Below are 24,233 nucleotides of genomic sequence, written 5' to 3'. Positions count from 1 at the left end.
GGCCTCCTAGCTTCCACCCTCTCCTGTCCTACCAACTGTTTGTCATATAGCAGCAGAGTGACCTTTTAAAATTCAGAATACATCTCTTCCATGCTTATATCTTTCAGCAGCTCACTGCTTCACTAAAAATAAAATCTAAACTCCTTTAGGCAGCTAACAAAAGGACCTGAATGATCTTGCCCTTGCACATGTCTCTAATCTCATCTCATGTCCCCACTCCCACCTGCCCTTTTCCCATCCCCCTACTCTCCCACCTCCACCTCTGCACTTCAATCTCACTGGCCTTTCAAGTCCTCAGACAGGCCATGCTCCTCCTTCCTGCCCCGTAGGCCCTCCTACTCACCTTCTTCATATACACCTGCTTCCCTTTTATCCTTCAGCCCAGAGAGCTGTATGCCCCTCAGAGAGTGCAACCTTGACCACACACCTAAAGCACCCTGTCTGTGCCCTTCCTGGTAACACAGCACAGAGTGCCATTATTTTATTTGAGTTCTCATCTCCTATCTCTCGGGCTTCCCTCGTAGCTCAGTGGGTAAAGAATCTGCCTGCAATGCAGGAGACCCAGGTTTGATTCCTGGGTCAGGAAGATCCCCTGAAGAAGGAAATGGCAACCCACTCCAGTATTCTTGCCTGGAGAATCCCATGGACAGAGGAGCCTGGCAGGCTACAGTCCATGGGGTTGCAAGAGTCAGACACAGCTTAGCGACTAAACCACCACTCCTAACTCTCTACCCCACTAGGCTGTAATGTCTTTGAGGGCAGGAACTTGCCTGCCGTATCTCCAGCACTAGCCCAGAGCCCTGCAGGCAGCGCTGAGAATTTAGATTAATAGGACAGGACAGAAGGTCTCGAAATTTAATATAAGCCCTAGGTCACAGCATTCTAGTACCTGTTACCATAAGTACAACAGGATCAAACTAAGATGTACAAGGATTTCATTGTTACAGAAGAAATTATTCTTTACTAACTTTAACTAAGATAACAAAACAAAGTTAAAATTCAACTCTCCTGGCTATGGAACAGACAGAAATATATGGTCATTCTATAAGTGAATGACAAACTTAATTATGAAAATCCAAGAAATAAAACGTGCAATCAGGAAACTGGTCGCGGGGGTGCTGGGGTCGGTGAGGGGTGTAAGTGCTCCCTAACTATAATGTATCAGAAGCTAATGGGGAAAAAAATTAGGGAAAAAAAAAAGAGGTCTGCACTTTAAACCGTAAAGAGACATTTTCTGGTTTTTGATGGGGGCGGTATTCTGGGAACAAGCAGGGAATCCAGAAAAGGAAGCAAAAACTGTAAACATTATCTGCTTTTGCCCCCACATGGCCTATACTGGTACTGCATTCTCTCTGCCCATTTGGAAAGTACCATTACCTCTCCTTTGGTTCACCATTATCTTCACTGTGATCAGAAACGTTCAGTATTATTACTACAGTAGTCCTAAATTAATTCTCTTCCCATACAACAGGGAAAATATCACCCATAACAACATTTTAAGATCTATGCAAAGCCGAAACTGAAGCAGCAGCAAGAAAATCTATGAGATGTGCCATGTCCACTTCACCTTTAAGGAAAGGAATCTTTCTCTGAAAGTTGCTGAGAATAAATCTTAAAAATTCTCATCACAAGAAAAAAAGTTTGTTTAACTATGTGAGATGATGGATGTTGACTAAATTTATTATGGTCATCTACTCACAATATATACATGTATCAAATCATTATGTTGTATACCTAAAATGAATACAATGTTATATGTCAGTTATATCTCAATAAAGCTGCATAAATTTTTAATTAAAACATAAAAATGAAACTAAAGGAGTCCTTACATACATGTATAACTGAATCTGCTGTACAGCAGAAATTAATACAACATTGGAAATCAACTATACTTCAATAAAATTAAATATACATATACAAGAAGATTAAGACAACTTTTTAAAAATTTGTTTTATTTTATTTATTGGACACAAGCATGTGGGATCTTAGTTCCCCAACCAGGGCTCAAACCTATGCTCCCTCCATGCTCAGAGTCTTAACCACTGGACCACCAGGGAATCCCCCTAAGACAACTTTTAAAATAAAAAAAAAAAAAGTAAAGGAGTCCTTTTGAGGGGAAAGGAAGAAATCTTTTATTCCTTTAAGTCAGGTGTAAACTATTCCAGGCTCATGCTTGGATGACCTGCAGTGATAGGAATAAAGTCTGTCAGTTCCACTGGTCTAAGAAGCAAAGGGCTCATCTGCCAAAAAAAAAAAAGGCTTTGGAGACATTTCAACAGCTTCTACATGTTTAAAACTAAAAATCAGCTTTCGTGGTCCTTCTTTAAAATCTTACATTGTGCACAAGCACAACTGTTGAGCACAACTTAAAATGAACCCAAAAGGATACCTGATTTGTGTCCAATAAGCAAATATAAACAAGGTTGATTAGAGAAGGGATTTTGCTGAGGACAACTTGGCACAGTATAAAAGCTTTGTTCAAAGAGGATTCTCAAAAAGCAATAGCTAGAAAAGCTAAGAAGATGAAAAGGAAGTGTTAGGAAGACTTCTCCCACGGCCAAATAGGGCTTATATTTTTTGGTGAAGTTCAGCAGCAGCTCAACTACATTTTAAAAAATACATTTCCTCTTCTCTTTTTTGTTATTATTATTTAAAACATATATATATATATTTTATAAGAGCAGAATCAAGGAACAAAGTGCAAAACATTCATATACATGACCATTTCAAACTTTTCCTGGGATTAAGAAAGAGCTATTCCTTCACCTATCAAAACCTAAAAGTGAGGAAAAAAATCAATAGAAAAGTTATAAAAAATGTTCAGGCTTGGTTGTTACTTTTGAACCCCAGGACCAATTCTGGGAAGATACTTTCCCCTTCCTGTTGCTTGAACAACAGCAAAAATCAGTGAAAGCACTAGACCAGCACAGTCCAACAGAAATATAATGTGAGTTATGCACATAAGTTTAGTTTTTAGTTGCCATATTTAAAAAAGCAAAATTAAACTTGAGAAATTAATTTTAACACTACATTTTATATAGCAGAGTATATCCAAAATATTATCATTTCAAAATATCGCCAATTTTTTAAAAATTATTTGGTGCTTTACATTCTTTTTTTTTTAATACTAAGTCTTTGAAGTCCAGTTATATTTTAAAGTCACAGCACACCTCAGTTTGAATGGTCTCCCTTCACGTGTTCAACAGCCCCATGTGGTGAGTGGCTACCGTACTGGACAAGGTGGTACTCTGCAACAAATAATCAGTGTAAACCAAAGGAGTGAGGGCTTGTCCATCCCTCTGCTGGGCTTGAATAAAATCAGTCTTGGACTGATCTTTAAGATACTGAGATTGTTAAATGGCACCTTCCAGTTGGCATTAATTTGTGCTTTTTCAAAAATTAAAACAATGCATGCACATAGTTAAAGAAACAAATTGTACAGCAGAACTTACAATAAAAAGCAAGAGTTCCCTGCCCCACTCTTCCCTCTCCCAAGTTTGATTCCCAAAACAAGTTCTTTAACTTCTCTGTTGGGATTTCTTCTGGTGACCTCCATATCTCTAAAGCAAAGTTCATCCAGCTCGGCTCTTTCTTGACTTAACCATTTCAGGCACCCTCTTGGACTTCCCAGGTGGGACTAGTGGTAAAGAACCTGCCTGCCAATGCAGAAGACATAAAAGATGCAGGTTCGATCCCTGGGTTGGGAAGATCCCCCGCAGGAGGGCATGGCTACCCACTCCAGTATCCTTGCCTGGGAAATCCCATGGACACAGGAGCCCGGCGGGCTACGGTCCATAGGGTTGCAAATAGTCGGACACGACTGAAGCGACTTACCCCAGCTCAAGGATGTAGGTGTACTTCCTGCTGTGACCGATAAGGATACAGCTTTCTGGTACCCCATCCCCAGATCCCAATCTTAACTGTTGATTCTACTGGTTACTAACCTGAGATACTTTTGCTTCTTTTTTCAGCCAGCTACTAACAGTATCTATAGACCCTCGCAGGGTTAAATGAGAGTGTGCTCTCCCTCTCTGCCCTCCAGCACTCCTTCTCACTTCCACCTCACAGAGTTTTTTGTGTGTGTCAGTGCCATGCTGATAAGTGATCCAGCTGGGCTATGAACCCAAGCAGTCTGGCTCCAGACTCTTAACCACTAAGCCAAACACTGTTTGGGGGCCATGATAGAAATTTGAACTTGGGCAGTCTGCCTCTAAGAAACAAAAAGTGTTCATTATTCTCCTCTCCTGCCTGGCAGTTAGATCAACTGACATTTAGATAAGGAGTACATGGATGTTATTCTCATTCTGCACATTGAGAGGAAGGGAGGCAGTGAACAAGTGGCAAGTAAAAATACTATGCTCTTTTTTTAAACAGCTAATACTCACTTCTCACCTCCAAACTACCTCTGCGGTTGGACTTCCCTAACTCCGTCTTTACTTTCAAAGCATTTTGCAAATAGCACTGAGTAGAACACATTCTGCAACTGTTTGGTCCCCACTTACAGACTGGCACATGCCCACCCCAGGAGTACTCATCCAGTTTAAGCCAAGCTTGCCCACTGACTTGTGACCAAAAGAGCAAAGACCACCTATATCGCTCCATGCTATAATCCCACCTCCTAGCTGGGTGTCCAGCACACATGATACCATCTATTCACATTCCTTGAATGAAGGAAGATCAGCTGCTTTAAAACCTCTAAGGAAGGGACTTCCCTGGCAGTCCAACCATTAAGGGTTAAGACTTCCTGCTTCCATGGCAGAGGGCGCAGGTCTGACCCACGGTTGGGGAACTAAGATCCCACACGTCCACAGGGTGCAGACAAAAAAAATTAACAAATAAAATAAAAATCTCAGTAGTTCCATTTTTCTATAAAAAAGTTTTTTTTAAACTCATAAGGATACAAACTTATAAAGAAATAAAGTTCCATGCTTGCCTCAATAACGCATATTTGGGGCTCTTCCTTATGACCATCCACGGGCACCATGGCTTGATTCATAACCCACTCCTGGACAGCATCAGTAATGTGAGGGACAACTGCAGAAAGAGGGAATAATTAGCACAAAGGAGTATTTCAGTGTCACGGTTATGAGAAATGAATGTATTAGCGTCTGTTGACCTCCCAAATAACCTGAAAGCCACCTGGCAAATGAGACAAGCTCCAGGCCTAGTGTTACTATCCATGTCACTGAAATTAATATCACTGACCCAACAGAGATTTAGTCATTTAAATGTTATGCCATCTCTCTTGAAACCCACCAACCCCAGAGAAACACAGAGCAGAAGTGCCATCTTTGAAGCAACTAGAAAACACCTAAAATGCCAACTAAAAACTGCAAGGAGGGCCGCTAAGGGTGCTGAATGCCGAATTCCCAGGGGAAGAAGGACACAGAGTGGCCCAGCCCTGCAAACCCTGGGCAGCCCACCAGCCAGTGGGGAGCAGTCACTGAGAGGATGTAGAGGAGGCCTGCAGGCTGACCAGAGGCCCGCAGCGGCTACTCTCAGCTGAAGAGGCTAAAAGGCGGCATCTCCACGAGCACGAAGCCCTGGGCTACCTAAGTGCTGAGCAAGCCTGCAGCTGCTGGTCTCAGCCAAAGAAACCAAAAAAAGTGTTTTTGTTTCTAATTAACTAACCTAATACGACGTAAGAAGGAGAAATGGGGGCCTCTGGGAAGCTGACGCGGAGAAGCGCCTGTCAAGTCAGTCACCTGCCCCACCAGCTTGGGGCTCCCAGGCACCCCTCCCCTCACTCGAGGCGGGAGGAAGTCGTCTCTGATTGGTGCATTTGGAACGACCCATTGCAGCATGCCCAGCCCAACACCTTTCTGTGAGGACTGGGTAAGTCAGCTCTCCCTCCACGTGGGCAGCACAGGCACTCAGACTGCAGGTCCATGTTTGGGACCTTGCCCTTTCCCTAATTTGGGGAGGTGACTGGTATGAGGCAGCAAACTCTCCCTCCCGCAGGTTTTCCCAATAGAGGAAAACTATTAGAAAGCACAACTGCATTAATAGTTGAGATCTAAGCCACACCATCCAGTGTCAGCAGTAACACAGCTGATCTTTTGAGCTCCATCTGTCCAGTTTCTTTATCTACTTCCCACCTGCTTTTCAACTTGAAGGTGATTTAAACGGGGTGGGAAACTAGCATCTTTACCCTACCATGCAGTTCAGTGCAGTTCAGTCTAGTCGCTCAGTCATTTCCGACTCTGCGACCCTGAGGACTGCAGCAGGCCAGGCTTCCCTGTCTATCACCAACTCCTGGAACTTGCTCAAACTCATGTCCATCCACTCGGTGATGCCATCCAACCATCTCATCCTCTGTCATCCCCTTCTCTTCCTGTCTTCAGTCTTTCCCAGGATCAGGGTCTTTTCCAATGAGTCAGTTCTTCGCATCAGGTGACCAAAGTATTGGAGTTTCAGCTTCAACATCAGTCCTTCCAATGAATATTCAGGACTGATTTCCTTAAAGATTGACTGGTTGGATCTCTTTGCAGCCCAAGGGACTCTCAAGAGTCTTCTCCAACACCACAGTTCAAAAGCATCAATTCTCTGGTGCTCAGCTTTCTTTATGGTCCAACTCTCACATCCATACATGACTATTGGAAAAACCATAGCTTTGAATAGATGGACCTTTGACGACAAAATAATGTCTCTGCTTTCTAATATGCTGCCTAGGTTGGTCATAGCTTTTCGTCCAAGGAGCAAGCGTCTTTTAATTTTATGGCTGCAGTCACCATCTGCAGTGATTTTGGAGCCCAAGAAAATAAAGTCTGTCACTGTTTCCCCATCTATTTGCCATGAAGTGATGGGACTGGATGCCATAATCTTAGTTTTCTGAATGTGGAGTTTTAAGTTAGCTTTTTCACTCTCCTCCTTCACTTTCATCAAGAGGCTCTTTAGTTCTTCGCTTTCTGCCATAAGGGTGGTGTCATCTGCCTATCTCAGGTTATTGATATTTCTCCTGGCAATCTTGATTCTAGCTTGTGCTTTCTCCAGCCCAGCATTTCACATGATGTACTCTGCATATAAGAAGCAGGGTGACAATATACAGCCTTGACATACTCCTTTCCCAATTTGGAACCAGTCTGTTGGTTCATGCCTGGTTCTAACTGTTGCTTCTTAACCTGCATATAGATTTCTCAGGAGGCAGGTAAGGTGGTCTGGTACTCCCATCTCTTGAAGAATTTTCCACAGTTTGCTGTGATCCACACAGTCAAAGGCTTTGATGTAGTCAATAAAGCAAAAGTAGATGTTTTTCTGGAACTCTTGCTTTTTTGATGATTCAGCGGATGTTGGCAATTTGCTCTCTGGTTCCTCTGCCTTTTCTAAATCCAGCTTGAACATCTGGAAGTTCATGGTTCACACACTGCTGAAGCCTGGCTTGAAGAATTTTGAGCATTACTTTGCTAGCCTATTCCCTACCACATAGGAACTTATGAATACAAGGGGCAAGGGTTGCAGACGACAAAAGAGAACAATCAGAATTGTTAGGTAGGAAGTTAGGCATGAACAAGAGGGGTGGTCTAGGTGAAAAGGATGCAAGCTGATGTCTAAACACCAACCCAGACACACCCAGGAGAGCTCACAATATGCTACAGAAATAATCACAGTGGCTTCTCCAACTCCAGCACATGCGCCCTTGATGCACAGCTGTGTCCTCAAGTAACCGTAGCCAGCTTTAAGGGTTCATAAATATTCTATACATACATACATCTGATTATAACAGACTGAATTACGGGAAGGACATGCACAATACAGCCTGTTATTATGTAACTCGCAACTGTCAATCAGCCTTGTGTGTATGCCAATTTGCATTCCCTTTCCTGATTGGTGGTAGGTACAAGCCCTATTTTGCATAGGGCAGAACCAAGAGAAGGAGATAGGGAATATAAAAAGGTAAGCCAAGTGGGAGTTGTTACCACCCCTTTGCTGTTGGTCTGCTCCCATGTCTTGGGAGTGTCTGCTTAATAAAAGAACTGTGTGCTTCCACTAGAATCAATCTGATATTTTGTAGAAGTAAACCAACCTGACAGAAACATGTGACCAGTGGAAAAGGTTGGTGAAAAAAGTCATCATGTTGCCCTCCTGTTCAATCCCATGTTCCTTCCCACTGCTATTCTTCAAAAGGAAGTAATCATCATCAATGCAAAGATTCAAGAAAAAAGTAGAAAAAGAACATATTAAGGACAGACAAAAATTGACTCAGATCTACACCCAATCAGATATGTGATGAAGATTCCCTATGGATTTCATAAATAAAAGCTAGAGAAAGATAAAGAGGGCAGAAAAGGGGGCTAATGGAAACAATGACATTAGTAACAAAGAAAAGACTGATGAAAATATAATCAGGAACATGGAGGATAAACTTGAAGTTTGCATGGTGACATGGTAATAGACACCGTAGTGATCATTTTGAAATGTACAGAAACACCAAATCACTATGCTATATAACAGGAACTAACATAGTGTTGTAGGTTGTGAAGTTGCTCAGTCGTGTCCAACTCTTTGCAACACCATGGACTGTAGCCTCCCAGGCTCCTCTGTCCATGGGATTCTCCAGGCAAGAATACTGGAGTGGGTTGCCATGCCCTCCTCCAGGGGATTGTCCCAACCCAGGCATCAAACCCAGGTCTCCCACATTGCAGGTGGATTCTTTACCATCTGAGTCATCAGGGAAGCCCCATAGGTTAGTTGTAGGTTAGTTATACTTAAAAAACAAACAGGGAAAAAAATATATCAGATTTGTGGTTATGGGTGGGGGGAATGGATGTGTGAGTGTGTGCTCAGTCATTTCGATTCTTTGCGACCCCATGGACTGTAGCCCACTAGGCTCATCTGTTCATGGGATTCTTCAGGCAAGAACACTGGAGTGGGTTGCCATTTCCTTCTCCAATATTAATTATATATATTAATAATTAACATGGTTCTAAGTTATAGAAGTTAAAAGAGTAAATCCTAAGAGCTTTCATCACAAATTTCTTTAATTTTGCATCTATATGAGATGATGGGTATTCACTAAAGTTATTGTATGATGTCAAATCATTACGCTATACACCCTAAACTTATACAGTGCTGTACGTCAATTATATCTCAATAAAATTGGAGGTGGGGAAAAAGAAGGAAAGAAAAGAACAGAGGGATCTGAGAAGGACTGAAGCTTGTAAAGCACAGGGACCTCCTCATCTTTAGGTCTATTTTAAGCAGTGAGTGCTCAGCCAACAGGGCCCTCTAGTGTTTGCGGAATATAATACCTTGTACTGTTTTCCCCAGGTAATCGCCACGCCTCTCTTTATTGATCACATGTTGATATATCTTCCCAGTAGTGATGTTGTTGTCTTTATAAAGATTAATATCCAAGAACCTTTCATAATTTCCAAGGTCTAAATCAACTTCTCCACCATCGTTTAAGACAAACACTTCACCTGGGATAAAAAGGCAATGTAAAACTTAAAAATTTGCTTCCAGTAGATTATTTTCCAAAGATGAACACAATATGTTAAAAAGCTGGTAAAAGACATTTATAAGCCATAGTTTATCACTATTTCCTTATTTTAATGGGAAAATTGAGTAATTCTAATCTACCCATGATAATGCATTAGAAAAATTCTAGTATTCTATAATGGTAGTTTTTAAATGCTTACTGAAATTCTGTCTTCAAGATTTAGCTTTTCCAAACTCATCATATACCATATGAGAAAGGGACTTTCAAACAGCAGTTTTAAACACAAATAGCAACTGACTTCGAAGCATCAGTATCCTAGACTCTGAAATTGGCATAAGAAAATTTTCATTGACTCCCATCTTGAGTAAAGACACTATTAAACAGACAGTGGATGAAAAGCAGAGCCTCCATTAGCCCACAGGGCGACTTGGTGAAACTGAGGCCAAAAAGAGAGTGAGCAATAAGCCACCACCTGCACAACAGCACTGTCAAGAAGGATATAGATGAAGACTTAATCACACTACGGGCACCTGTGTTGACTACTGGTTATGCGTCTGGGTCTCCAGTGTTACTAAGGGCATCAATTTGGAGGACAATGTCCTAATGCCACCTTGCCAGAAATGAACCTCTCCCTGATTAATGAAATTCTATCATTTACTTCTATTTCTAGATGTTCACAGCATAAAAAATAAAAAAAGGAAGGTTGGCTAGCTTCTGAACCTAATCTGAAGCCTTTTATACTCTCATTTATGTATTCCTCATAAGGTACCAGTGGGATCTGAAAGATCTCTAATTTTAAAGACAAAACAACAAAATAATGAAACTCCAATATTTTGTATTTCCCAAATTCCATTTCTAGTTCAAATTCTACTTTCCAATATTTATTAGGAATCACCGATCTATGGGAAAGTCTTTGTACTTTCATCATTTTAACTTCTGACAAATAGGGGAAGATCTCTGAAATCTCTTAGTTAATTCAGGCCAAGTCCAGTTTGGTAATAATACAGGTATACAGCAAAGGTCTTGAAATTTTAGATTCTTAAATTTTAAAAGTAGTATCTATTATGTTCCTAGGAGAAAAAGAAGGGCTTCCCAAGTGGCACTAGTGGTAAAGAACCCGCCTGCCAATGTAGGAGACATAAAAGACGCAGGTTGGATCCCTGGGTCAGGAAGATCCCCTGGAGGAGGAAACGGCAACCCACTCGGGTATTCCTGCCTGGAGAATCCCATGGACGGAGGAGCCTGGAGGGTTACAGTTCATAGGGTCACAAAAAGTCAGACATGATTGAAGCAACTTAGCATAAACACAGAAGAAAAAGAAAAGCTGTAGATTATGTCTTCAAAAAGCTTTTTTTTTTTAAATTTAATGGAATTATAATAAAAATTCCAACGGATTTTTTTTAACTTGACAGTGAAGAAAAACGTGTGATTACCAAAATAAAACACAAAAAAAGTAAATAAAAATAAAAGCCCTCATAAAATAACAATGAGTACAGGAAGATTGAAATATATATGTATATATATTTATATATTTCAATATATACAAATATGAAATAAGATAGCACAAACAAATTCTACACAAAATCAAAATACACCCAAAAGGTCCCTATTACATAAAGGAATTTAATATATGACAAAAAAAGATATCATTACAAATCAAAGCAGGTAAAATACACAGAAATAAATTTCAAGAAATGTATGGGACCAATAAGAAGAAAAGTTTAAAATTTTACTTCAGAGACATAAAAGCAGGTATGAATAAAATGAAAGCCACTTATAAAGTTCCTGAATAGGCCAGTCAATAATTTCAGTATTTAATTCTTCCCCAAATTAATTCATAAATTTAAAGGGCAAGTTTGATAAAAGGTCTCTGAAGTTAGTCTTAAAGACAACTAACATTTTGAGGTTAAAAAAAAAAGGAAAAAAGGCATAATGGGGAAAGTTCTGACTTACTTGATAATAAAAAGCTATAGCTATTAAAGTGGTGTGTGTGCGTATGCGTGCATGCTCAATTGTGTCCAACTTTTTGCAACTTCATGGACAGTAGCCCACCAGGCTCCTCTGTCAATGGAATTTTCCAGGCAAGAATACTGGAGTGGGTTGCCATTTCCTACTCCAGATAATATGGTGGTCAGGGATAAACAAAGAGATCTGAACAGAACAGAATAATAAGAGAGAAATTTAGTGTATATTAAAAGGTGGTATTTCAAATCAATGGAGAAAGGATGAAATCTTTGATAACTGTGATTAGGAATAGTTACTAACCTCATCTTCATCTTTCATCAAATTAAATTCCAGATGTATTAACGATATTAAAGTAAAAGCAAATGGTGGTGATCATTTTGAAATCTATGAGTGTTGCATGCTAAGGTGCTTCAGTCGTGTCCACCTCTGTGCGACCCCATGAACTGTAGCCTGCCAGGCTCCTCTGTCCATGGGATTCTCCAGGCAAGAAGACTGGAATGGGTTGCCATTTCCTCCTAAAGGGGATCTTCCCAACCCAGGGATCGAACCCGCATCTCATGTCTCCTGCATTGGCAGGCAGGTTCTTTACCACTAGTGCCACCTGGGAAGCCCTTGAAATGTGTAAAAAACATCCAATCACTATGTTGTGCACCAGGAACATAGTATTATAAGTCAATTATACTTCAAAAGCAAACTCACAGAAAAAGAGATCAGATTTGTAGTTCCCAGAAGCAGGGGTAGGACTGTGTAGAATTGGATGAAGGCAATCAAAAGGTACAAACTTCCAGTTATAATATAAATAACTATCAGAGATATACATGTAAAACATGATAAATATAATTAACACCACTCTACGTTCTATATGAGAGTTTTTAGAGCATAAATCCTAAGAGTTTTCATCACGAAGGAAACAATTTTTCACTATTTCTTTAAGCTTGCATCTGTATGAGATCATGGATATTCACTAAACTTATTGTGATAATTATTTCATGATGTATATAAATCAAATCATTATGCTATATACCTTAAGCATATACAGTACTGTATGTTAATAAAACTGGAAGAAAAAAATAAAGTAAAAGCAAATGAAACTCTAAAAATGCCAGAAGAAAATACAGATATTTAAATATTTCTGGGTCAGAGAAGCTAACAGGTGACATCAAAGGCAGAAACCATAAAGGAAACAGTGGATACATTTAGTTACATAAACAGTAAAATGAAATTTATCAGCAGCAAACAGAGGTAATATTAACACAAACTGCAAACAGGGTAGAAATATATTCATGTGGTAAGTATAGGTTAATATACTCTGCACAAAGTATTCCTGAAAATCGTTTTTAAAGATCCAAAGGAAAATTGTTATAACACATGCGTTAGTCAATTTTGCTGCCTACCAAACAACCTTAACATCTCAGCAATTTATAAAACATCTACTGATTTCTCCCTCATGTGATGTAGGGGTTGTGGGTCAGTTGTGAGTCTACCCTGTGTCTTCTTATTCCAGGACTTGGGTTGAAGGAGAAATCTCTCTATGGGGCAGGCAGCTCGAACAGCAGAGGGCAGAAACACAAGACGGACTGAGTGAAATTATGCCATCGCATATGCTTCAACAAGGCATATGTCATATTCACTAAAACCCTACAGAGCAAAACAAACCACATGGCCAAATAAGGTGACTGACCTCTCTGGTTTGCCCAGGAGTAAAAGTATTCCCAGGATTCAGGACTTTCAATTTCAAAAGCAGGAAAGTTCCAAACAAACCAGGAAGAGTTCATTATCCTATGCAGCCAAAGGCCAAAGTCAGTGGGGTGTGGAAGTTTACTCACAGAAGGAAGTTGGGTGATGGTTTCAAATAAATATATGGTTTACCATAGACTCCAATAAGCCATTTCACCAACAAAATGAAAATCAAAGAAATCTAAATTAACATAATGAGATACTCTTTTTTGGTTTTTCATTTACTCTCAGGTTAGTAAAGTTTAAAAAGAATAGTATTCAGCAAAAGTATATGGAATTTAGAAAGATGGTAATGAAAACCCTCTATGTGAGAAAGCAAAAGACACACAGATGTATAGAACAGACTTTTGGACTCTGTGGGAGAGAGAGAGGGTGGGATGATTTGGGAGAATGGCATTGAAACATGTATACTATCAGGTAAGAAACGAATCACCAGTCTATCTTTGATACAGGATACAGGATGCTTGGGGCTGGTGCACGGGGATGATCCAGAGAGATGATATGGGGTGGGAGGTGGGAGGGGGGTTCAGGATTGGGAACTCATGTACACCTGTGGCTGATTCATGTCAATGTATGGCAAAACAAATACAGTATTGTAAAGCAAAATAAAGTAAAAATAAATTAAAAAAAAAAAAAACTAAAAAACCTAAAAAACGTATCTGCCCACCAAATCAGAAATTCTGTATCTAGACATTTATGTTAAAAATATTGTTTAAGTTTCTTGTCACAGTGTTGCTTATAATATCAATAAATTGGAAATGATTTCCTATTATTGTGCAGATTCTGTGCAACCTTTAGAAGTATAGAATCTATTAAAATGTCTTCAGGATTAACAGGTACACACTACTGTATATAAAATAAGCAACAAGGATCTACTGTATAGCACAGGAAACTATATTCAATATCTTGTAACAACCTATACTGGAAAAGATTCTGAAAAAGTGTGTACATATATATATATAAAGAAAGAAAATGGCAACCCACTCCAGTATTCTTGCCTGGGAAAACCCACGGATAGAGGAGCCTGGTGCACTACAGTCCATGGGGTCAAAACAGTCAGACATGATTTAGTGACTAAATCACCAAACCACCACCATAATGTATAACTGAATCACTTTGATGTACATCTGAAATATTGTAAGTCAAGTATACTTCAATTTAAAAACTAGTCTGACTGTAAGATTCAGATCATTTAATGTTCAAAAATAAGCCAACTGATCTATGATGTTAGAAGACAGGATAGTGGTTACCCTGGTCATTTCAGATGGGGAGAAACTGGAAAGAACATAAAGGGGGTTTCTGTTTTTTGATTTGGGGGCTGTTAACACAGTATGTTCATTTCATCAAGTGGTACACATATGATTTATACACTTTCTTGCTTGTATGTGAAAAGTTTAGAAGGAAAGTATGTAAGGCCTTGTGCCTTTTTAAAAATAATTAGTATAGAGAATTCCCTGACAGTGCAGTGGTTAGGACTCCATACTTCCAGTGCAGGGGTACAGGTTCAATCCCTGGTCAGGGAACTAAGATTCTGCAAGCTGTGCAGTGTGGCCAATAAATAAATAAAAATAATGAATATATACATAAAAATTTCAACATTAATAATAATTATTCCAAGTGGTGGGAAATAGATGATTTTTATTTTCTTTAGGTCATTCTATATTGTCAATATAGTCTATATTGTCTCATTTTTTTTTCTTAATGAAATGTTGAGAAATATATTACCTTTATGATAAAAAAATAACAATAATCCACACTACAAAAGGTACAGTGAGAATGGTATGCTCACATACTGCTTTCCAAAAGTGTGGACTAATTTGGAATGTCATCAGCAATCTTAAAAATGTATCAATAACCATGAGAACCTTCACAGATCCATAATGATCCAACAACTCTACTTCTGGAACGCTATCTTAAAATTACCCAGATACAAGAAAGAACTGCAATTTGACCCAGTGCTTTATGGAGTGGGGGGGAGGGGTTCTCCCTCATACCGTGCTCATAAGGTGAAAAAGTGCCTGCATCGATGTTTATATAGGGGTCAATTTTGATGGCAGTCACTCGGAGTCCACATGATTTTAGAATCGTCCCAATACTGCTGGCAATGATCCCTTTACCGATGCCCGAGATGACCCCACCAGTGACCAAGATGTACTTCATTGGCAGAGGAGTGGCTGGGTGCCAGCACCCAGGTATAATCTGAAAGGTAATAAAATCAATGGTCAGGGAAGAGAAACATGTTCTTAAACCAGTAAAGCAAAGAGTATGTTGAACCAAAATTTCAAAAGCCGACAGCACCTTTTCTATCTAAGTATTTGAAACAAAGTCTTATCCTCTAGGTTTTTCTTTCATGTCAATATTCAGGAAGCTGTGGATACTTTCTGCAAGCAAAATGTCTGACTTCATTACCCTGATGTTACATTTACCCCAACTTTCATGTGACAAACTTCATCATAAGAAGTCAAAATTCTCTAAGATTCAGAGGCATAGTAAAATGTTTAAGAGATCAGGCTCTGTAGTCAGATCTGTACAAGCTGTACCTGTTTCTTCATCTGTGAAATGAAATAAAAAGTACCATTCCTTTGGAATATTATTCAGCACTAAAAAGAAATATCAATCCACAAAAAGACATGAAGGAAACTTAATGCATGTAACTAATTGAAAGAAGTCACTCTGAAAAGGCTACATACTATACAATTCCAACTATATGACATTCTGGAAAAGACAAAACTATGAAGACAGTAAAAAGATGAGTGGTTTTCAGGGGTTATTGGGGAAGGGTGAATAGGAGGAGCACAGAGTGTTTTGTTAGGGCAGTGCAACTATTCTGCATGATACTATAATGGTGGATACAGGTCATTATATATTTGTCCAAACTCACAGAATGTGTAACACCAAGAGTGAATTCTAATGAAACCTGTAGACTTGGAATGATAATGATGTGTAGGTTCACTGACTAACGAATGAATGTTCCTCTCTGGTTCAAGATGTTGACAACAGGGAACACCGTGGGTATGGGACAGGAGGTATATGGGAACTCAGTGCTTTCTGGTCAGTTTTGCTGTGAACCTAAAATTGCTTTTAAAAAAATAGTCTATTTTTAAAATCAATATTCAAATATGCCAACATTTTAAAAAATCTTGCAGGTGCTTGTGAGGATTAAATGAGCTAAGGTATAGATCAGAGGTCAGGAAAGCAGGGCCCACAGATCACATCTGGCCCACTGTCCATTTTTGTACGGTCCCCAAGCTAAGACTGTTTTTACATTTTAAATGATTGAGAAATGATCAAAAGAATATTTCATGGCACATTAAAATTAAATGGAACAAAAAGTTATATGAAACTCTAACTTCAGCATCCATAAATCAAGTTTCATTAGCACACAGCCACACCCATCATCTACATACTGTCTATGGTGCCTTTCTGGCTACACTAGCAGAGTTGAGGAGCTGGGAAAACAGAGGCCTCTGGCCCACAAAACCGGAAATATTATCTTTCATGGAAAATGTTTGCTGATATCTGGCTTAGAGGGGGTCAAATCGACTCCTATATTAACATATTGTCATTGTTGTTCAGTCACCCAGTCATGTCTGACTCTGTGACCCCATGCATTGCAGCATGCTAGGCCTCCCTGTCCCTCACCATCTTCTGAAGTTTACCGAAGTTCATGTCCATTGTATCAGTGAGGCCATCCAGCCATCTCATCCTCTGACGCCCTCTTCTCCTTCTGCCCTCAATCGTTCATCAAGGACTTTCCAATGAGTCAACTGTTAGCATCAGATGACCAAAATACTGGAGCTTCCGCTTCAGCATCAGTCCTTCCAATGAGTATTCAGGGTTGATTTCCCTTAAGATTGACTGGTTTGATCTTGCTGTCCAAGGGACTTTCAGGAGTCTTCTCCAGCACCAAAAGTTAGCTACTAATGTCACTATCAATAATAAATGTATCCTCCTTAACTAAGCATGTGGAACACTGAATCTGTTCCTTGCCCATCTATTTCATATTCAAGCAGGAAAAAAAAAGAAAATATTATGTCATAAAGAAATTTTATTTGACTTTGCCGCTGCTGTCTGATTCAAACCCTTTTGTTTTAAAGGCAGACAGGGAGTCCATGAGCTACTTGGTTTTCTCTACTCTGAGTACTATTGCTTTTCTCTTGAGCATCACCAGGGGCTGTGCACCTGTGCATTTCACCACGCACATGAAGGTGAGCCTTACAGTCCTGGCAGGCCAACTGCCAACAGAGTGAAACTATTAATATAAAATTGCAAGTCATAAAATTTTAAAATAAATTAATTACAATTTAAAAATTCAAACTAATTAGAAATTGCAAGTATAAGAAAAGACAGTCACTAACAAAAACTACTAACTATAAATCCCACTTTCTATTGCAACTCACAATTTTTTTAAATACCTGGAAATTAAGTGTAAGTGCAATCAGGTAGGAATAATTTCAGTTCCCTGCTTATCCTATATCTGTCGTCCCCAACGAAATGCCCATTCTGATTTTGTAGTTTCCTCTATTTGCAAAACAAACTAGCTTAACTTAAGAGATGTAGAGTTATCTCACCTCAGAGCTGTGAGTTCTTTTTGATCACCATCAGGGTGAGTAGACTGAAGTCATCCAAAATATACAAGTCCCATCCCAACTGGCTTCCATAAGTCTCTGGGCCTGCCTTTCTCTACACACTACAGTTGATCACATTCAATGGCATCGTTCCTCTTTACTAGCCACCTGGCCATCCACCCACCCAACCTGAGCTAGATTTAGCCTACAAGCCTCTCAGTCCAAACACAGAATGCTCCTTCTATGGATCCAAAATGTATCTAAATCTTCCTCCTACCGCTCCTACTAGCCCAGGTAGTTGGTAGAGTGGGAATTTCATCACAGTCTTCCGGTACTCATCCCACTGTTGATTTTTTTTCTGTTTTGATCAATGCCCCTCCTCTGGAGTCAGACAGCCCGAGTTCAAGTGCTGACTCTGTCACTCATAGCTATGACCCTGGGCACCTTCTCCAACTTTTGCAAACTTTTATTTTCTCCATCTGGGAAGTACACAGAAATAATACCAGTGCCTGCCTTATAGAGTTATGTAGGCATTTCCAAACAGAGCGCCCAAGTGCTGAGTGAAGGTTAGTTCTTATTTTTCAGAGCCACCTATGCACTGATTGAGTCAGCTAACAAATGTTTACTGAAAATCTGTTAGGTAGGGGAGGAAAAGCTTCCACCCCAAAATGTGCCTCTTTGGCATGAGGATTAATTTAGTTTATTTTTAAGAAACAAGGACTCAGTAAGTCTTTCTTTTTTACTGCCCACCCCTTGCCACCTAAGGAATTTAGATAAAGAACCTGCTCCCAATAGAGCTATCACCAGAGATATGGGTTGTCAAAAAAAAAAAAAAAATCCTTCAGGTTTTTCTATAACATTTGATGGAAAAACCTGAACAAACTTTCTGATCAACCCAATATTTTCAGAGACTATGAGCTAGATGTAATGTCAGAAGCTCTTAGAGATCAGAATCTACTCTGGGTCCCACTGTCTCTGCCTGGCCCAGCACACATTTGTTTAGGGAAATATTTGCCTGTCTGTCTCTAAATTAATTGCCTTCTTCCCTCTTCAAGTCCCAAAACACTACCTCCAACATCCTCTTTCATCTTGAGCTGAAGATACTAAGAAAGGCAAGGGTTTCAACCCTTTTGGCAAGTGACTCAGTTTTCCTGAGTCTCTCTCAAGAATTATTAAACTTTTTAAAAATTTTCTCCTATGATTCTGTCTCATGTCAATTTAATTCAGAAGAACTTAGAAGGACAGAAGAAAATTTTCTTCCTCAAGGAGAATTACATGCTTGATGTGTTCCCAGATCCTGTGTGTATGGGGGTGAATATAAAATCAAGGTTCCTGCCTTCCTGGTTTTCACCTTTCCTGTGGGATGAAGGGGCAAATAATCGGCACTGTAACTACCTTATTCCAGCACTGTCACACTATTAAAATGACTTCTCATTTGTAAAAGTTAGCAACATGGAAAAATGCCATAAAAACAGAAGAGTATTCATGAGAAGGTACATTATGTGGTTGTCAGAAAGCCTAAGAATCTTTCATGTAAAATATGCTTATAAGCATTATATTATCTATTATATAAGACATTATATTATCTCAACTGCTTTTTAAAATTAAGACTGCTCAAGTCACACTAAAATGCTACATTTTAATATATTTAGGTGGTTGGGTTGTAGGTAAGTATGTTTTCCACATTTTCAAAAGCACAAGATAACTTTTTAAGCACATCAGATATTTTGCAAGGTTCTTTTTGAAAACGTAACTCAAAAATAGAAAATATAACTTAATATCAAGGAGACACCTAGTCCTTTCCATCTCTTTTAAGCAAACAAGTAAGTCTGAAGCAAAATTTAAAACAGTAGAAAAAGCAGATTCTTCACGCTCTTGCTAGAATCAGGACTTTTTTACTCTTGTGAATTACATTATTTACATTGACTCACAGGCAGTGAGCAGAACCAACTGTCTGTAAAATAGGGGTGTGTAGAGCTGTCCGCTATCCAATAAAAACATAACATTTGTGTAGTTTTAAATTTTCCAGTCGCCATATTAAAAAAGTAAAAAGAAACAGATTAAGGTCATTTTAATAATATCTTATTTAACCCAATTTATCCAAAATACTATCATTCAACACATAATCAATATAAGAATATTTTGGTGAGATAATTTACATCCTTTTTTGTTGTTGTTGTTACTGTCTTTCGAAACTAGGTGTGTCTACTCAAAGCACATCTCAGTTCACACACTTGCCACATTTCCTGCTCTCAAGAGTCACATGCTGCGAGTGGCTACCACACTGGACAACGCAGGACTAGAATAACTGAAAAAAAATCAGAGGCAAAAGAGACACCTTCTCGATGACGGCCATTTAGAAAGCAGTCAAAAACAAAACAATACTTACTTAATGAGCCCACTTTATGGAAATTCTAGAACCGGCAACACTAAGCTCTGATGAAAATCAAGGGGTGAGGGCAGTTGTGGATTGACTGGAGAAGAGCACGAGGGAACTTTCTGGAGTGATGGAAATGATCTAGGTCTACGTTTGGGTAGTGGTTACGCGGGTGTATAATTTGTCAAAATCCCTTATCTGCACACTTAAAATGGGGGCATTTTATTGAATGCAAATTAGACACCATATGTGGAGAAACTGTTGAAGAAAGCAAGCTATGTTGTAGCAGCAGCGGACTCGGGCTCAGCGCGCCCTAACCAGCTAGGAACCGGGAAACGAGAGAGTCGCGGGGCGGAGGACGGGACAGAAAGGCCCACTCCCTCGGCGCTGGGCTGCACTTCCTCCAACGCCATCTCGGGGCTCCCGGGCCCGGGAGAAACCGGGCTGGGCACGCGGCGGGCCCCTGCGCCCGATTCCGAGGCCAGGCGCGCGCGGAAGCGCCGCCTGGGGCCACGGCGCTCCGGAGCCAGGGCCGCTGGCCGCCCCAGGGCGGGCTCCCAGGGCTCAGCCCCGCCCGGCCGCTGTGGGCCCGCGGGCAGAGCGCGCGGGGTGCAGGGACGCGCGCGGCGGCCGCCCTCGGAGGGGACAAAGGCGCTCGGCCCCACGTGCGCGCCGGGCCCGGGGCGCGGGCAGGCGGGCGGCCCCGGCGCGGAGGCCCCGGCGGGGGATTACCTGTGAGCCGGCGGCGGTGGCGCGGAGGACGGCCGCGCTCACCTGTCGGCTGAAGCAGAGGCCGCCGCCAGGGGTGTCCCGAGCCTCCCTCAAGGTCCCTCCCGCCTCCCGCGCGGACCTCGGGGTGCGCGGCGCCCTCCTAGCCCACCTTCCCCTCTCCTGCCGCCGCGGGCCCCGCTGACTCACTCCGGTGAGCTTGGGGTTGGCACCCGGGTTTGTGCCACGCTCCGAAACAAGCGGCCCCAAAGTGAGTCCTCTGGCGCCGGCGGCTTCCCGTCACCCTCTGCCCTGGACGCACTCGGCCCCAGGCCTGGCTCAGCCCCGGGGACTGCCCCTCCCCTCCGCGGCTGGCGGAGCACCGGCACCTCGGGGACGCGGGTGAACGCCACGTCCCAGCGCCCCGGCCCTCGGCACGCCCAGACCCTGCTCGGGCCCACGCGTCAGGCTCTCGACGCCGGAAAGGGCTTCTGGGTCGCGGAGAGGAACTGCGGGAGCTCCAAACGGAGGGCGACGCTCAGACGGAGTGCGGCCCTGTGAGGGGCTCACGCTATGGGGAGACGGCTACACCCCTGTTGGAGTCAGAAAGGTTCCTGGCCAGGACGCGTGTAGCAAACATTAAAATTAAAAAATTAAAAATTCTAGGGGGTAGGGGGACGACAATCAGGGCTTCGCCGAGTGACTTTTTAAAGAAGACGGCTGGTGCCTTGGTGCCAGGAAAGGACACAGGAGGTTAAGGCGAAGGGAAGAACATGCACAAACCACTGAAGGAGAAAGGATCTAACTAGGGACAACAGGAGGGTTTGGAGTGAGATGGAAGGGCTGGGAAACTGGTGAAAATTTTGACTGGCCAGCCAGGTGAGTCACTAGAGGGCCCAGTGAGGTGAGCATCACTGAAGACCCAGTGGAGTCTGGAAACCATTACTGTACAATGAGCCCCACCTAGGTCGACATATAAATACTGATATTGTGATAAAACCAGAGTTTGCTGGTTGAGTAGAAAGATGAGAGCGAGGAAGTTAAGGGCACTGAAAGAATGTTACGACGGTGACACACCAGGGGCCTAGTCCCCAGAAGAAAGGAAGGGAGAGGAGCAGGGAGCAGGTAGACTGAAACTAAGAAGAGAGATGGTGACTTCCCCGGTGGTCCAGTGGTTAAGACTCCACGTTTTCAATGCAAGGGGCGGGGGTTTGATCCCTGTTTGGGGAACTGAAATCCCACAAAGTACCACATCGCGGCCAAGAAAAAGAGAGAGAGACCAAAAGATGAGGGCCTGTGGGGATGAAAGGACTGAGGAGTTGTTACCAGACTGTGGGTGTCAGTGATGTCAAAGGGGAAGAAATTCCAGGAGATGATCCAGTTTAGGGTCTGACCCTGACATGGCGTCAAGTGAGATGGGCGTCACTGGAATTGGGCCTAGGGCTCACCAGGCCAGTGTGGGGGACATTGAGGACCCCCAGAAGGATGTCAACAATTGGAGGAGTCAATCGAGGCCAAGGAACCAAATCTTCAGTGAACGTGGAGGAGCAACGAGGAAGCTAGTAGATAACAGCAACAAGGAAGGTAGAGGGATGGTTGGCAAAATTCAATTTTTTTTCTTTTTTTAAGGAGGAAACGCCTTATAAAAAGGCAGGAAGCACAGAGGACTTTGTTGTAAAACAAGTCTTCCAGAAGACCCAGCACAAAGGATGCTTGTGAAACAGGTTCACATCGATGGTAATACTTAATACTTCATGCCACATATGTAAGGCTTCCTTCTACATTTCAGTATTTCATTTCCTTTTTACAACCAGGACAGTTATTAAGATCCCCTTTTTTATACTGCAGAATCTGAGGCTTAGAGATGTGAAATGCCCTGACCAAAAAGTCTGTCCCACAAAGCCAGACTCTTCATCACAGGATATAAGGCCTCATCTTAATTCTATTAATCTACAAGGCGAACAGATGATGGATACTCTGTGAATACAAAGGGATTATTATAACTCCAGTATCATTAATCCAAAATGGGAAAAGATTTGAGGAGAAAAACAAATTTGATAACACGAGTAAGACTGACTGACTTGTGTGGGATCAGAGTGTGTCTTCCCTCACCAGGTGCTTATATAGCATTGGGGATAAAAAAAATTTTTTTAATGAGAAAAGGAATTCCCTGGCAGTTCAGTGGTTAAGACTCCACACTTCCACTGCAGGGGACACAGGCTCAATCCCTGGTCAACTAAGATCCCACCAGCCATATGGCAAAAAAAAAAAAAAGAAAAGAAAATCTGTTGATTAAGTTGACTGCTCATGTTCTTTTATAATCTTTAATTTTGAAGAATTCTACCCTTCAAGACAATTGTAACAGGATGTCTGGCATTTGCTTCAAATTAATACAGGATAGGGGGAAATAGGTGGGGATACAGATGATACAAGCCTGGCCAGGGATTGATAACTGTTGAAGCTCAACTTTTAGGTTGGTTTTCTATATATTTAATTTTCCCACAATAACACATAAACTCCAACTCTTTTAAACACATACACACAATAAAATTAGGACAATTTAAAAATTAATAATCCATATGTTCATCACACATGAATGGGTTAATAAAATGTGGAGTATACACACAATGGAATACTATTCAGCCTTTTTCAAGATCGCTTTTTTCATTATATTCAATGATTTCAATATTTAGATTTCACATATAAGTGATGACATACAGTATTTGTCTTTCCACATCTGGTCTATTTCAGTAAGCACAATATCTTCCAGGTCCATCCATGTTGCTCAGATAGCAAAATTCCATTCTTTTTTATGGCTGAGTAGTATTCTAGGGTGTGTGTGTGTGTGTGTGTGTGTGTGTACGTGTATACATACCATTCTTTTTTATGGCTGAGTAGTATTCTGGTGTGTGGGTGGGGGTGTGTGTGTGTGTGTGTGTGTGTGTGTGTACGTGTATACATACCACATCTTTATTCATTCATATGTTGATGCACACAGGTTGCTGCCATACCCTGACAATTGTAAACAATACTGCCATGAACATTGGGGTCCATGCATCTTTTTGAATTACTGTTTTCCTTTTCTTTGGATATATGCCCAGGAAAGGAATTTCGGGATCACAGGGTAGTTCTCTTTTTAGTGTTTTGAGGAACCTCCATACTGTTTTCCACAGTGGCTTCACCAATTTACATTCCCAACAACAGTGTACAAGCATTCCCTTTTCTCCACATCCTCACCAACATTTGTTATTTGTGGTCATTTTGATGATAGCCATTCTGACATGTGTGAGTTGATATCTCATTGTGATTTTGATTTACATTTCTCTGATAATTAAAGACACTGAGTATCTTTTCATATGCCTGTTGGCCATCTGTATGTCTTCTTTGGAAAAATGTCTATTCAAGTCTTCTGCCTATTTTTTAATCAAGTTGTGTGTTT

The 24,233-nt window shown here is 41.1% G+C and overlaps 1 protein-coding gene across 6 annotated transcripts in view; it reads right to left on the bottom strand.

Moving 5' to 3' along the window:
- The window catches only part of CTPS2 (CTP synthase 2), a 109,715-nt gene extending 88,581 nt beyond the window's left edge, over window positions 1-21,134 (bottom strand). For 5 of the 6 annotated variants that reach the window (XM_052663060.1, XM_052663063.1, XM_052663064.1 and 2 more), the window contains exons 1-4: window positions 21,005-21,134; window positions 15,136-15,340; window positions 9,249-9,419; window positions 4,934-5,034 (exon numbers count right to left, since the gene is read on the bottom strand). In XM_052663060.1, the coding sequence (XP_052519020.1) occupies window positions 4,934-5,034; window positions 9,249-9,419; window positions 15,136-15,301 (438 nt within the window). In that variant the 5' untranslated portion in view covers window positions 15,302-15,340; window positions 21,005-21,134. Of the gene's footprint in view, window positions 1-4,933; window positions 5,035-9,248; window positions 9,420-15,135; window positions 15,341-16,800; window positions 16,910-21,004 lie in introns of those variants that run through there. The other variant, XM_052663061.1, reaches the window with a different exon arrangement.
- Window positions 21,135-24,233: the final 3,099 nt, after the last annotated feature.

The sequence above is a fragment of the Budorcas taxicolor genome, chromosome X (genome assembly GCF_023091745.1).
Source record: "Budorcas taxicolor isolate Tak-1 chromosome X, Takin1.1, whole genome shotgun sequence".
In the NCBI taxonomy this organism is placed as follows: domain Eukaryota; kingdom Metazoa; phylum Chordata; class Mammalia; order Artiodactyla; family Bovidae; genus Budorcas; species Budorcas taxicolor.
This window is presented reverse-complemented; position numbering and strand designations above follow the sequence as displayed.